We start from the raw sequence: 14,929 nt of genomic DNA on the forward strand, positions 1-14,929 counted from the left end.
CTCCTTCAGGGAATAACTGTCGATCTATCGAATAATACTCGATTCCAGCCTTATTACTTGTTGTCGACTTGACACCGCATCTAGCTCAGCACCGCAGCCATGTCTGTCGACAAACTCTCTGTAGTTGGTGACCCAAGGGTCGAGCGACATTCCGCTAACGTCAATGGCAAAACTTACGGTATGCATACGATGAATTGATAAATCTGCGACGCTACAAGAATATATATACAGATGTCTCTCTCTCTCCTCCTAATATTGCAGAATGAGACATAGTAGCTGAACTATTCGGCATGAACCAAAGAGCTGACTTGGTGATATAACTGCAGGTTATCTCTATAGCGAGCCCGAGTCTGGCAAATACAAAGCAACTATCTTTCTTGTGCGTGGATCTCCCACGAATCTCCATGGGTTGTTATGAGATACATATCCATACAAGTCTTCGAGTTAAGATTTTAAATACGACAAGGCATCAGGCTTATTTTCACATAGCTTCATGGGTTCCCTGATTTGTCAATGGGATGGCGGTATCAGATCCCCATGTTGAGGAAGATGGGTCTGCGAGTCGTTGCTCCGGATTGCTTGGGATATGGAAGAACGGTATTTCGATTTCTACTATTCTCTCGAATGATCAAGACTGAAAAATACTAATGAAAAGATATAGGATGCACCGGAGAACCTGGCGTTATATTCCCATAAAAGCTGCGCCGATGACATCAAGGAATTAGCATCCCAACTTGGAGCTTCCACCATCATTCTTGGCGGACATGACTGGTGAGCTGTATCCATAATTAAGGGAAATATATTTTGACCCTTAAACTGACAAATACCTAATGCAGGGGCGCTGCGTTGGCATATCGTGTTGCTCTTTGGCATCCCGATCTAGTCTCCTACCTCTTTACGGTCTGCGTACCCTACGCAGCACCGACAACGAAATACTTTTCAATTGAGGAGATGGTGCAAAAAGTCGCACCTCACTTCGCTTATCAATTGCAGCTTAGTAGCGGAGAATTGGAGGCGCCCACCCGGACCAAGGAGGGCATTAAGAAATTCCTGTCTGCTTTGTATGGCGGACGAACTGCAGAAAGAGAAGTCGCGTGGGATGCTGAATTGGGAATATTGCTTGATAAAATGGAGCGTATACTCCCTTCAAAGCTGTTGAGTGAAGAGGTACATACATACGATTATTTCCATCCTTCGTATGTGCTGACCGAGACTAATAGGAGCTTGAATACTATGCCACGGAATTTGCAAGACATGGCCTCCGTGGTCCATGTACGGCCTCCTCCATCCGTTTAATTTCATTTACAGTTGTATTAGGCAAAGCAATATACTAATTTAGGCAGGCAATTGGTATCGAACCCGCGAAATCAATTACAAAGAAGAACTCGCCATCCTCGATCGACGTATAACAGCACCTGTGCTCTTCATCCAGGCACTCAAAGATGCGGCCCTCCCACCTCATTACGGTCGGGGAATGACAAAGACAATCCCACATTTGACCTTCAAACAAATCAATACCTCCCACTGGGCGCTGTGGGAGCGTCCAAAGGAAGTCAATGAGATGATAGCTTGGTGGCTGGAAGAGGTTGTTTTCACGGGCCCCCGAGCGATAAAATTATAATTGTTGTATTGTTTTTATGTAACTTGATATTTATAGCCTGAGTTTTACTGCACATTGGTGTAAAGCCCACTGGTATAGTGTAGGATTGAGTGTTGCTCGTTCAAATATGCTTTCTGGGTGTACCCTCGTCATATTCAGTAGACGTACCGCTATAAACTTCCAAGATAAAGCCATAACAGATGATACTTATATCAATTTTGCAGGCCGAATACAATATAGACAAGCTATCTGAGCATAATATACATGCTTTTCTTGATTTATTAGTACTCTAACAGCCGCGTTTCAATCCTGCAACCCGCCTTCTCCAGTCGATCCGCATATTCCTGGCCCAGAGTGGCTGAAGTCACAATACCAGCTCGCGACACTTTTTTAACCTTCGCCTCGTTTTCCAAGACAACCATTGCGGCCTCAGCCATCAACAGCCCTGTCAGGGCATACAGCGATCCTTGATACTTCAGTATACCGAGCACACGCTTCGGCGTCTGTGAGGTCTGATCGACAGTCGCCACAGCACGATACCGAAACCATTCAGTAGTTGAATCTTCCCTGCGCGGTCCACTTCCCGGTGTATATATGATCCGTCTCAGCAGGAATCGAACCGGAGGCAACGTCAAAAGGAGCAGCCCGATAACAAATGCAATATGCAGAGCAACACCGATGAATACGTTTCGTACGCGAATGAACTCTCTGAAATAGAATTGGGGTCCATAGAACTCTGGCATTAACGTACTGCTGCGGTGAACAATTAGACGATCAGCAATTGTTATAGGGGCTGTGGTAAGAACACCCATATCTCGCACAGAGCGGACTCCCAGAAGCGTGTTGATGAATGGCTCGCTAGGTATAGACTTTGGTGCGGAGGCAGCAATTGCGAAGGGATGTATCGACTTGAACATGTCTGAAATCGAAAGGGAGTCGAAAATGCTCAAAATCGTGCTCAGAGTGCCTCCACTTGCGCCGGAGCTCCTGTCATAGAGATCAGAATGAATGGAACTGTGATATGATCGCAATACTGGCTTACTTGAGCTCGTCAATGGCGCAAGTGATTTCCCTGGTATGGCATGAAAATTCCTCCCGTACGCGCTTTACGAGTATCCAGGACAGTATATCTGCAGGCACACTTTCAAAACCTACAGACGGAATGATCTGGAATCGAATTAGGACATCAATAAGTGAGCGAAAAAAAGGGGGGATGCCTCACAATAGCCCCGCTTGCTTTTGCAGACTCGTGGTATTTCTCAATAATGCTCTTCACGAATGGAGGCTCTCCAGTGCTGCGAAGTTTAATGACAGTCTACAATGCCAATGACGCACTTACGCATCAATATAGTTTGTCCCAGTCCTAGCGCAAGCTTCAACTACTGGAATCGAATACAAATAATACGGGCCCACGCAATTGATGATGAGCTTCGTTCTCTGAGCAAGGGAGTATAGTTCTTCCTGGTTAAGCTGAACAGCAATGGTGTCTACTGCACATTAACAGTCGCATTGTGAGCCCGAGTCACGGATATACCTGGTGGACTGCGATCAGGGTTCAATGCTTTGAGTTCCTTAGCAACATTCTCGATCTTCGAGAGAGACCGGCCCGCCAGAGCCCATTTTAAGTTTGTTGGGAGATTCTTGACAATATATTCTGCGCAAAACTTGCCTGTGTAGCCCGTAGGACCGAGAACGGCAATATCAAATTCTTTGTTGGATTCCATAGCAGTTCGTATAGCTGATATTTAAAAGTGCTAGCCAAGACACAACATTAACAAATACTATGTATATACAATACACAATATATGAATATTGGGGCGCGTAAAATGGTAGAAGAAAAATTAAAAATCGTGAATCTACCGATGTCAGATACTGGTGCTACGTGCAGGTGACATCACTTGATCATGTGACATATGGGACGAAAGAGTCCTTGAGATTTTATCGTCTATTCTCTCTTGCCACGTAATATGTATAGATATTTCTGGGGGCAGAAAGTAACGCTGTTGTAATATCAATATATTGAATCTAGAAAATTTTGAACGGTTTCTTTGTTTTTGAGAAGCGTTCTTAGGTAACAGGGAGTTGAGACGCCCAATACTTGAAACACAAAGCGTGCGATGATCTTGTTGCAAAGACTTGTCGTTCAGAATGCATTCTGTTTAAAAGTAACCTACCTAGACATTCTTGTAGTGGTTTGAATTAATATATTCTAATTTAATTAATCTATTTTTTGTTGCTATACTTCGCATCACCAGATTCTGTAATGAAAAGTTATACTTCACGTGACTGGTGCCAAGAGTTCGAGCCCTAAGCGAGCCCACAACCACTCCCAACTACCTAGAAAGCCTCAGTCTCGATTTCGACCTACTGTATCTATCTTCGACTTCAACAGCCATACAGCCAAGATGACGAAGCGCACCAAGAGTAAGCCTATTCTTTTGAAAACTATACTGATCTCGAGGGAAATAAATATTGACTTTAAATTCCAGAGGTCGGCATCACAGGTAAATATGGTACCAGGTATGCTTTTGCTCTGCGCCCTCCATCCTAAGATCCGGTTTGAATTCGGTCGCGTTCCTCGCCCGAGTGATTGAAATACGGATTCAAAATCGAAACCCGCATCGACAAGACAGTACGGTTTGTTGACGTGATTGCACAGATACGGTGCCTCCCTGCGTAAGCAGGTGAAGAAGATGGAAGTATCCCAGCACGCCCGTTATGTTTGCACTTTCTGCGGCAAGAACACCGTTAAGCGCAAGGCTGTTGGTATCTGGGAATGCAAGGGCTGCAACAAGACCGTTGCCGGTGGTGCCTACACCGTCTCGTAAGTCGAGCGCCAGTTTCTTTGAATGCCACTGCGGATCCCGGGATAGTTCAAACCTGGGCTGTGCACAGAAATGTAGGAAATGTGACACAAATACTGATTGATGCGATCGTCCTACAGCACCCCTGCTGCCGCTGCCACTCGCTCCACCATCCGCCGTCTCAGAGAAATTGCGGAGGTTTAAGTGTGATGATGGGATTTCCTTTTTACGTTTCAAATTAAAAAATAGCGAAATTCAAAGATCTGAAGAGCTTAAATGAGTGCATTTTATGATACGATTACCACTTCGCTATCAATAGCGCCCAGCGCTTGACCGAATACCGCCGTGTCAATAGATCTTAATATAACCTGTGATTTCGGGCCGTTCTATTTAAATAGTCGTAGCAGGACTGCCAATCTGCAGCCTGTTGATTATATGTACCGCACTAGGAACAATATTGCCCACCACGGTGTCTTGGTTGGCTGAAGGCTCTTGTGATCATGTCTTCTGACTGCAGGCTTGCTCTACCTTCTGGGTGAGCCAGCTCCCCTCCAAAAAGGCTTTTTTTTTTTTTGAGTCCCCCTGAGAGGAATTGTTTCAGATTGACGACCCGTCACCAAGTAGTCCTTCGACACCCAAGGGTTTTTAGGACCGATGGCGAGTAATTGTAGACGTTCCCATGATCTCTACCTAAGGAGCGTGATACTTGTCTACTTATTCTAATGTGAACACGTTGATTATCCAGTTGGAAAACAAGGGACATGTTACACCAACCGACAAATATGAAAAGAGGGGCTTTGGGGAAGATCCTACTGAGATGCAAGAGCTGGGATGGCAATTCTGCTGAAAACGCCGGTTTCCCGCCTGAGGCAACCAAAGCCAGCTATCAGGAGGCGGCTTCGTTCATGGCTTTCGTCGCCGCTGATTCGTCTAGCGCAGGTCACGTTGCGGGCCAGACTCCTTTGCGTTAGACCGGGTTGTAGGTCCACCTTCAAAAGGCCGGCTGCTTTCTCCCCACATCACTCGACCTGCTTCTCTCTCCCTTCTCCTTTCACGTCTCTGCCTCTCTATCCCTTTTTGCCAGCTGCTCTTCATGCCTTCTCTTAGCTCCCCTGCAGACAATCCTGGCACAGACCCTTCTGTTAATGTCCGACACTTGTATTGTGTGTTTAGGAGACCTTGGCGAAAGCGCCAACGATCCTCTTGCCGTCACCGCCGAGGCCGCGCCAAGACCTGACTTGGTACCAAATGGCAAATCGAACGGCATTCCTATCGGGACAAATGGTGTCGGTGACAGTGAGGATTTTGGTCAAATCGCCCAGTTGCTCCCCTGTGGTCATATCTTGCATAACAATTGCCTAAAACCTTGGGTCGAACGGGCCAATAGTTGTCCAATATGCCGCCGCAGCTTCAACGTTGTGGAGCTAAGTGAGCGACTCGGAGGCATGTGCTTTTCCTGCCCTTTTTTTCAAATTCCACAAAATTCTGCATACTTGCTACATGGCTCAGATTAACGTATACTGACTGTGAAGTGCCTCCCTATATAGGTCCCGTGCTCTCATCCTATTCCGTGGAAGATCGAATACAAGTGGCGGATGTTGATCCGTCCATGGTAATAGAATATATAGATGACGATCTAGCCGAGTTTCAACCGTGTCTCGTTTGTGGAGATTCAGATAATGAAGAGCTACTGCTACTCTGCGATGGGTGCGATGCCCCCTCACATACCTACTGTGTCGGGCTCGATGCCGTGCCGTCGGGATCTTGGTACTGCTCGCGATGCGTAATCCAGCGTGCTTCCGGATCGTTTACGGCTCCGCCTGATAGGTCCTCTTGGACCCCGGACCGACGCGGTCGTCGTACGAGGGCACAGCAGCGGAGACTGCAGAGCAGGAATCAAATGAATTCTCTTCATTGGGCACGGGTATGGCAATCCGTTTGGGATCATCTCAATCTTGATTTGGATTTCCCGTTTGATGATGACAGGGCTGCAGAGCGTGCCCGACAACAACAACGGCGTGAAGAAGCAAACCAGCGAGAATTCAGAGCCTGGCAGCGTCGGTTTGAGATTGCAGAGAGGCAGGGTGGTAGCAATAGGTTTAGAGACACTGCTGCTCTGCTCGACATCGAAGCGCCACGGCCATCACGGCCTCGCGTACCGAGGGAACCGACCCCTGAACCCGAGTCACTCGAGGAAATGAGGGCGTGGAATGCTTTCGAACGTGCTCGTGAGATTGAAAATGATCCAAGCGCAGCAAGGAAAAGGAAAGAGCCAACTTTGTCTCCGTCGCCGGAGCCCTCTGAGCCCCAACGGAAGCTGAAACGCCCGCGAACCAGAAGAGCGGAAGACCTGGCAGCGTTAGCTTCGCAGAATGGGGAGTCGTCGCGAACTGCTAGTGCCCAAGTTTCTGCTCGAATTAATACTGAGGTCTCGAGTGAACCGAGCTTTCTCCAGTCTTTACTTAAAGAAGTAGAAGAGTCATCCAACCCAAATGGCACAAATTCCCAAGGCCCTTCCGCACAAGCCTCGGTGGCCGCGACTGATCATGCCACGCCTGGGCCGTCATCTCCCATGATCTCGCCTGTGCCCTCCAGCCACTCCTCCCCTTCCCTGGCCTCTTCAACACCTCCACCACACCCTAGAAGCAGGCCAATCTCTCCGATGCAGCTGGCGTTTCCTACGGACCCATCGTCGCCCCCATTCTCCCCAGAAGTGTCGCCGGCTAACACCAACAGAGATGCGAGAGAGGGCACACCAACCCACATTGCTGCAAACCACTCACGGTGCCGGGTGCCCAGAGAATCGTCAAGGTCAGCAGGTGTGCGGTCAAATGATAGCTCTCCAAGTCGTGCCGGTTTGTCGTTGGCCGTCAAATCTGAGATCCAAAAATTGGTTGGGACCGCGTTGAAACCCTACTATCGCGCGAAAATCATATCGAAAGATGAATACACTGACATTAATCGAAGTATATCTCGGATGTTATATGAACGTGCTGGGGGTGTCGACACCCTTGAGACGGATGCGAAGATAGCTTTGGAAAACGTAGCGAAGGAAGAGGTGTCGGGGGCTATTGATGCCCTAAAACAGAAGCAAACAAGTGACCATGATCATAACGACAGTTCTTGAATCGCATGTGACATTAGCCGGCGTTTTTTTTCTTTTTTTAATTCTTTTTTTCAAAGCGATTTATCTGGTTTTGGTTGGAGGGAATGCATCTATTGAGGCGTTTGTTCGTGGCCTACGAACAGGATACCTTATGAAGATACTCCTTGTTCAGGGACGAGAGGTAACAGGCTTGCTATCTTAGATTATGGCTATATTTGATGTTATGGCTGCACTTCGTGAGTGGCGGTGTTTAGTACACAGCCTTGCCGATCGCAAATGCCAGCTAGCCTGTCCTGATGGCGGGTATACTCATGACCAATATCTGTCCAGGTGTACTAGCGTCAAAACTACTGTAAAACATTTTATGGAGCTTTAGTTATGTTGACGAGTAACATGGGCCTCGATTGTGCTGCATAAATCCACGTATATATATTTCTCGGCGTTAATACAGTGACATCGAAATTGGCTTCCGCCTCACTCATCAATTGTTTTGCAGCCCCACTTCCAAAACTGTAGTACCCAGCAGCTGTGTTTTGAACTTTACCAGCACTGTTTAATTCTGGAACTTTTGATTGTTTACGGTTACTACAAATTACAATGATCTCCTGCAGAACTCCTGTCCTCACTTCCTCTTCCACAATCTGGCTTGCAAACAAGCTGTTCATGTGTTCCAAATGGCCCCGAATCTGGCGGCATCTCATTCGCGACATGATCCTAAGCAGGTCATTGACTACTGCTCAAATAGCTGATGTAGCTGGCTGCAGTGAGCGCAGCATTCGATACATCCGTTCTAACCTGCGACTTTTCGGCAGTGTCAAGGCACCTCCAAACAAAACCACGAATAGTGACCCCACCTATGCTGGACGCACTTCGTAAGCATCTCCTCGCAAAACCAGATCTGTACCTAGATGAAATGGCAATTTTCCCTGGGATAAGTTCGATACTTTAGTAACAACCGCCAGTTTTAGGAGGGCACTTATATCATGGGGATGGTCTCAAAAAGCAGCTCGTTGGATTGCCCAAGAAAGTAATGCAGATTTGCGGGACTACACTACCTTCACAGCCCTGTCCGATTTTCGTTCGTATCACCTTGTTTATGTCGATGAGTCGGGATGTGACAAGCGGATTGGATTTAGGCACACAGCTTGGTCCCCGGTTGGAGTAACACCGGTGCAAATCTCTCGGTTTCATCGCGAACAACAATATTAAATACTCCCTGCATATGCACAGGACGGCGTTGTTCTTGCATGTGTCTTCCAGGGATCTACTGATACATCAATATTTGAAGATTTTATGGAGCAGCTGCTTTATCACTGCAGGAGGTAGCCAGAGCCCAAATCTGTGCTAATAATAAACAATGCGTCGTTTAATCATACTAAGCACTTAAAACAGATGTGCAGCGATGCTGGGATAAAGTTAATATACCTGTCCCCATACTCACCAGACCTCAATCCCATTAAAGAGATGTTTGCGGAGTTAAAGCCTTTATTAAGCGCAACTGGAAGGTATATGAAGAGGACCCAGAGCAAGGGTTGTATTTTTAGAATAGTGCATTAACATTGTGGGCGCAAGAACGCATAGTGCAGAGGGTCGTTTTCGTCATGCTGGAATTACTCGAAGAAATATAGCTTCCCACAAGCAAACAATCGAAACTGCCACAGTGGCCAAAGCCCCGATTTGTTGATGCCTAAATTTTCCTAACTAATTATGATAAACCTCTGCGTGTCAAGGCGTCGGAGGCATTTATTCCGATTCCAAAGACGGCATAGAGCATGTACGCCCTCTCGAAAACTCTTAAAACAATTATACTGTATCTTAGACTTCTAATTTTATTTTTAATTACTATGACTAGCAACTTACCTGTCTCGGCCTGTTGATGGGACCTTGGGAGGCTATCTTAAGAAACCGGGGTTGTTGCTTGAGAGCTGTTAATACACATTACTTTCTATGTTTGCTTTTCACTTATTTATATATGGTCTCTACATTTCGAAGTATCCAGTTCGGATTAATGGTGGGTATTGGAGGCGGAGTCCCAAGCCAAAGTGCTGACATTCGCCTTGGTAATGTTGTAATTAGCAAGCCAACTGCCACTTTAAGTGGTGTTATTTAATATGACTAAGGAAAGACACTTCGCGACGGACGATTCCAGCACACCGGTTCGCTTAATAAACCTCCTCCAGTGTCGTTGAAGGCTGTGTCTTAACTAACTAATTAAAGAGTGATTATATAACAGGAAAAAGGCTAATTAGCAAAATATTAATTAATGTACTGCACAAATATCAAAAGATAAGAGAACAGTTTTCACGACTAAAAAATAACTAGCTATTCCGACCAATATATAATTGTAATCTCCTTAGTCCGAAAAGGGTAAGACTAGGTTACAGGGTACACCCAATTGCCACGCCACTGCAAAAAGGTCAACTAGACTTGGTAATACCAAGTCTGGTTCCCAATTCACTTATCTACCGTCTCCGCGGTCACACTAAATTAGCTGTGATTACATAATTATAAGGATAGCGAATATAACTGTTCGGCATGTAATCCAACCCAGTTAGTAAACTATCCCAAGCAGATAACTAATAATCCTTATTTTTATTATGGCTTGATCGCTTCTGGAGATCAGGTTATAAAAAATGCCAAGACTCGAGATTCTATTACTAAAGATCTAGTCATAATCTATTTTAAAATAGAGGCTGCTGGGCTTATAAACAAACTTTTATCACTTGCTATTCGAGGCATCTATAACTACTGTGATTCCCACAAAAATAAGCAGTGGCAAGGATATGCCGCCCTTGCTGCTGCTGCCTATATAAAGGCTCTCCTGTTAGTGTTTCCTATTTACTGCTATAAGAAGGAATCACATAAATCAAGGGAACTAGTTTAAATGGTTCCTTTTAGAAAAAACCCGCGATTTATAGGTCGGGAAGAAGAAATTACCAGAACTAAAGGATTAATTGTACAACAGAATAGACCTGGCAAAGTTGCTATCTGCAGACTAGGTAGAGTTAGAAAAACCTAGATTGCACTTAAACTAGCATACCGCATGTAAAATCAAGACCCTGAGTACTTAATTTTCTGGATTATATATACTAGTTACAAAAGCGTGGAACAATCCTATATAAGTATTATATTAACCCTAGGAATAACTAACATCAAGCCGGTAGAGGTAAAAGAAAAAGTCAAGGCTTATCTTAGCCAGGAGAGTTCTGGGAAGTGGCTTCTTTTTTTTAATAACGCAGATAATATGGGGATGTGGAGCAAGGATAACACTAATACTCCAGTACTAACGGACTTTCTGCCTTAATATAAGCACACCCCCATAAGATAGATCGACACCCCCACGTGACCCACTAGTGCAAATAGGGGTTTCAGCCTTCAGCGCTTTACAAGCTATTTTTAAATAAACAGCCTGCTTGACCGAGCGATTGTTTTTTTTTTAGTCTTGGAGGTCTTAATAGTCACCGCGAAGCTATTCTGTTTACCAAATTTATTAATATGTTATCCCGGGGCTAACTAATATATATAGTGCCTGACGAATATGGCCCCAACACATAGGTACTCCGAAGACACGATCCCATATTATACAATCCCACGGCTGCGCACTGGAAGACCTTGGTAGACACTAGGTTAAATAGCGGTCTGCTACCTTAAGTAGCAGACCAGGGAGGAGGACTTTAAAAAAATAGCTTAGGCAATACACTCCTTCGCAAGACTTAAGAGAATCCCCTAAGTCCTCCCCAGGGCCGCCATCAAAGGCGGCCCCTGGGGCCTCCCTTCCTATATTCGACGGTCCCTACAGCTTATAGTGCTATACACTCTCGTCCAGTCCCCTACATACCAGCTGTGTAATAAGCAATATTACAAATAAATTTAATTACTGCATATTCAGTGTCAAAGGATTCCTCCTCGAGATATGGAGGCAAGGGGATTTTGTGGAGATTAGTATTATAATCCTCTTAAGGCTTTGGTTTATCTTCAAAGCTTTTATAGCCCTGGAGATAAGATACTAATGACTGATTTAATGCCACTGGGGTTAACTGGGGTGGTGTATTCTGTATAGCTAACGTATTATATTAGCATAGTGTTTACATTTTGCCCTAATATTTAGCCCTAATCCACATTTTTGGCATAGTGCTATACCATATTTACACTAGTGGGTCACGTTTATCTTATGGGGGTGTCGATTAAGCATCGCCCTTAACAAAACCTTCCTTAATGATCGTGATATAGCCATTACTCTTCTTAAGCAGCTGGCCTTTCTCCCGTTAGTGATTACCCAGGCAGCAGTGTACATTAATAAAAATAACATTAGCCTCTCTGACTATATTATACTTTTACAGGACCAGGAACCAAATGTGATTGAATTGCTAAGTAAAAACTTCGGGGATAAAAGGCGATACAAAGACACCTAGAATCCTGTGGCTTTAACCTGGTTTATCTCCTTTTAGCAGACTCAGCAATTAAATGAACTCGCGGCGAACTATCTATTATTTATGGCCTGTATTAATCCTCGCGATATTCCACAGTCCTTACTTCCTTAGCCAAACTCGACCAAGAATTGATGCCATTGGCCTTCTCAAGGTGTTCTCCTTTGTTAGCGAGGAGGATAGGGACTATTCTCTAAATCTACACCGACTAGTCTATCTTGCAACTTGGAACTGGATAAGAAAAAGCCAACAGTTTAGCCTGCAAATATTAAAAACTGCAGACTAATTAATCAAAGCTTTCCCGAACAATAACCACACCAATCGGAAGTTGTGGCGGGAATATCTACCGCATGTGTTTTTACTAATAGCAGAGGCTAACTTTTAAAAGGAGCAGGAGAAATACATTAATTTTATTGTGAGTATTAGGAGGTGTCTGTATAGTGACAGCAGATAGAAGAAAGCAGAAGAGCTAGGGGTGCAGGTGGTGGAGCTCCGCAAGCAAGTACTAGGGCCTAAGCATCCAGACAGTCTTACCAGCATAGACATCCTGGCATCAATATACACGAGTCGGGGACGATGGAAGGAAGCAGAAGAGCTGGCGGTGCAGGTAATAAGGCTCCGCAAGTAAGTATTGGGGCCTAAGCATCCAGACACTCTTACTAGCATGGCCGGCCTGGCGTCAACATACTGGAATCAGGGACAATGGAAGCAAGCAGAAGAGCTGGCAGTGCAGGTAATGGAGCTCCGCAAGCAAGTACTGGGGCCAGAGCATCCAGACCTCTAACAAGCATGAACAATTTGGCCTACACATGGAAACTATTAGGGAAGGTTGAAGACGCCTTAGCCCTGATAAAAAAGTGTGCAGAGCTCCGCTGTAAATTACTGGGCCCAGATCACGCGCATCCCATATCCTCCTCTAATGCTCTTAGCAACTCGGAAATAGCAGTGAATTCCCCATTAAAGAAGCCAACGCAGCAAACTTCACCCGAAGCCTCTCCTACCTTGCCCATCCACAATCATCCTCCCAAACACATGAAATCAGACTCCGAACCTGTCACAGGCGGCAAACGACGGGCATTGATATGGTTTTTCCGGAGACGATAATCTATATTAAGCTTTTTACTACGGCTAGATTAAACATATAGTACTAAATATGATTTATGTATCAAGGCTCGACCTGGCCTTCAGCCTGCACTTCATGTAAAGAGCTGGAGCCCATTTGACCTCTCGGGCCAATGTCCCTATTATCCCTGTTGTCCCTATTGTCCCTACTGCCCCTACTGTCCCTACTGGCCCTTTTGGCCCTGTTGGCCCATCGGCCCTCGATGCAGTGTATGTCACGTGACTTTCTACCCTGTTTGTTTACCGCTCATTTCCCTCTTTCTTTCTTCCTTTCTTCCTTTCTTCCCTTCTTCAACGATTCCATTTTGTACATAACCTATCATATAGGTTCTACGGGCTCAGCCCTGACACTTCAGAGCACTATGCTCCTTGGCACCTTGTTTGATTAGGTCAACACTTTGCTTCCTTACTCGGCGGAGTTAAGCCATCCTAATTAGGAATAGTTGGCGAACTGGTGGTGGTTTTCAATATGGTGACATGATTGGAGAGGGACCTCCAAATAATAATAATCATGTGTATCTATGACGCCAACAAGGTCATTGGATGGTTATATAAGATAAAACTTCTCTTTCATTTTTTTTTTTTCATATATCTTTCTAAAAAGGGGGGTCTGGTGGGATGATGCTTATATAGCAAAGGTGGTTGTAATAGCAGAGAATGGTCTATTGAATTCTTTACCTTTGGTATCATGGAGGCGTCTTGGAACGATCGTATGACGTCAGGTCAAGACGGCGAATGATTCCGCTACTCGTTCTCTCACTGTAATGGTCTTGCCAGGAAAGGTTAGACTGCGAGACTCTAGTATTGGCAGTGGGGCTCCCAGAAAACAGAGTGATTTGGGTGGAAGGCAATTTCGAATGCCACTGTAGTAATTAACGCCGATTTCCGAACGGGTAGCTCCAAAGAATCGCTCCTCAACTCTTACTATTTTCTTCAAGATCCCGTCATTCGCATTAATACTGAGATTTGGCAGGTGTATGTGCGACATGTCAACTGTGGATGACAAGACCGTCTCCTAAGTAGAGGCAACGCGTCATGGGGCGCGCATCATATTACTAAGAGGTCCGGATGGCAAAAAAAAAAAAAAAAAAAAAAAAAAAAAAAAAAAAAAAGACGTAATCGAAGATCTGATTAGGTTAACTAGATGGAAGTTTGCTTATTAACGAGGTTCATACCCCTACTAACTAGCTACAACTTGTCGCTAATCGCATAAGCAGAACGTTTCAGGACGAGAGGGAGAAATGATATTTCCATCCTGCGATATCTCCAGGAAGCAAAACGGAGCGAGAATTTAAACCAAAGTCCGGCTGCTATAAATACTCTTTAGAGACATCCAACAGGCCCTTTATTAAACAATCAGCCCAACTCGGGATGTGTGGTCTGAACATCTGCCGACGTCCCCGATACCCGCTGAATAAATGTAGTCGGAGAAGCTAGTAACCAAGAGTCAGCAGAGTGACTCCATAGCTTATGTGACTGGTGTCGGACTTCGGAGTACCCAAAGCGCGAACAATTTCTGTTTTGCTAATCCTCAATCGTGAATCCACTGTTTCCGGACCACTGGAACGGGGAGGGGGAAATGGTCTGATTCATGGGATCCCCCTGATATCCACAACTTGGGTTTGCCGAAAACAGCCTGGATTAACATAGGCTTCTATATTGTTTTGATGCCATATGATATACTCAACTCTCGGTCTCGGGTTTAACAGTCCGACTTTCTGAACCCTATAAGTGATCACATTCTGATAGGGGGTTTGGGCTATTTGCCGAGCTACTTACTTACTTTATGCAGTAGCTATGCAATCAACGTTAGGCTTATCTTATGTTTTAATGTTTTATTCTTATTCTTATTTTTATTAATTATTTATTT

General features: G+C 45.1%; 4 protein-coding genes across 4 annotated transcripts; 3 read left to right on the forward strand and 1 right to left on the reverse strand.

The window, feature by feature from the left end:
- Positions 1 to 99: 99 nt before the first annotated feature.
- Positions 100 to 1,621, forward strand: ATNIH1004_004028 (alpha/beta fold hydrolase; the record flags this gene model as incomplete). Its single annotated transcript, XM_033568700.1, has 7 exons — positions 100 to 178; positions 327 to 379; positions 490 to 597; positions 662 to 771; positions 837 to 1,167; positions 1,221 to 1,272; positions 1,344 to 1,621. The coding sequence occupies 7 exons, from the start codon at positions 100 to 102 to the stop codon at positions 1,619 to 1,621; spliced, it is 1,011 nt and encodes a 336-aa protein (XP_033427506.1).
- A 260-nt stretch (positions 1,622 to 1,881) lies between these two features.
- ATNIH1004_004029 (uncharacterized protein) lies at positions 1,882 to 3,324 on the reverse strand (the record flags this gene model as incomplete). The annotated part of the gene is made up of 4 exons (XM_033568701.1): positions 1,882 to 2,587; positions 2,643 to 2,767; positions 3,014 to 3,090; positions 3,135 to 3,324. The coding sequence occupies 4 exons, from the start codon at positions 3,322 to 3,324 to the stop codon at positions 1,882 to 1,884; spliced, it is 1,098 nt and encodes a 365-aa protein (XP_033427507.1).
- A 681-nt stretch (positions 3,325 to 4,005) lies between these two features.
- Positions 4,006 to 4,608, forward strand: RPL43 (60S ribosomal protein eL43; the record flags this gene model as incomplete). Its single annotated transcript, XM_033568702.1, has 4 exons — positions 4,006 to 4,024; positions 4,090 to 4,120; positions 4,260 to 4,424; positions 4,545 to 4,608. 4 exons carry the CDS (start codon positions 4,006 to 4,008, stop codon positions 4,606 to 4,608), a joined length of 279 nt encoding a protein of 92 aa, XP_033427508.1.
- A 941-nt stretch (positions 4,609 to 5,549) lies between these two features.
- ATNIH1004_004031 (putative PHD and RING finger domain protein) lies at positions 5,550 to 7,531 on the forward strand (the record flags this gene model as incomplete). Its single annotated transcript, XM_033568703.1, has 2 exons — positions 5,550 to 5,832; positions 5,952 to 7,531. The coding sequence occupies 2 exons, from the start codon at positions 5,550 to 5,552 to the stop codon at positions 7,529 to 7,531; spliced, it is 1,863 nt and encodes a 620-aa protein (XP_033427509.1).
- Between the last annotated feature and the right edge of the window lie 7,398 nt (positions 7,532 to 14,929).

The sequence above is a fragment of the Aspergillus tanneri genome (genome assembly GCF_003426965.1).
Source record: "Aspergillus tanneri strain NIH1004 chromosome Unknown AapTan_3_pilon_pilon_pilon, whole genome shotgun sequence".
Classification (NCBI taxonomy): Eukaryota; Fungi; Ascomycota; class Eurotiomycetes; order Eurotiales; family Aspergillaceae; genus Aspergillus; species Aspergillus tanneri.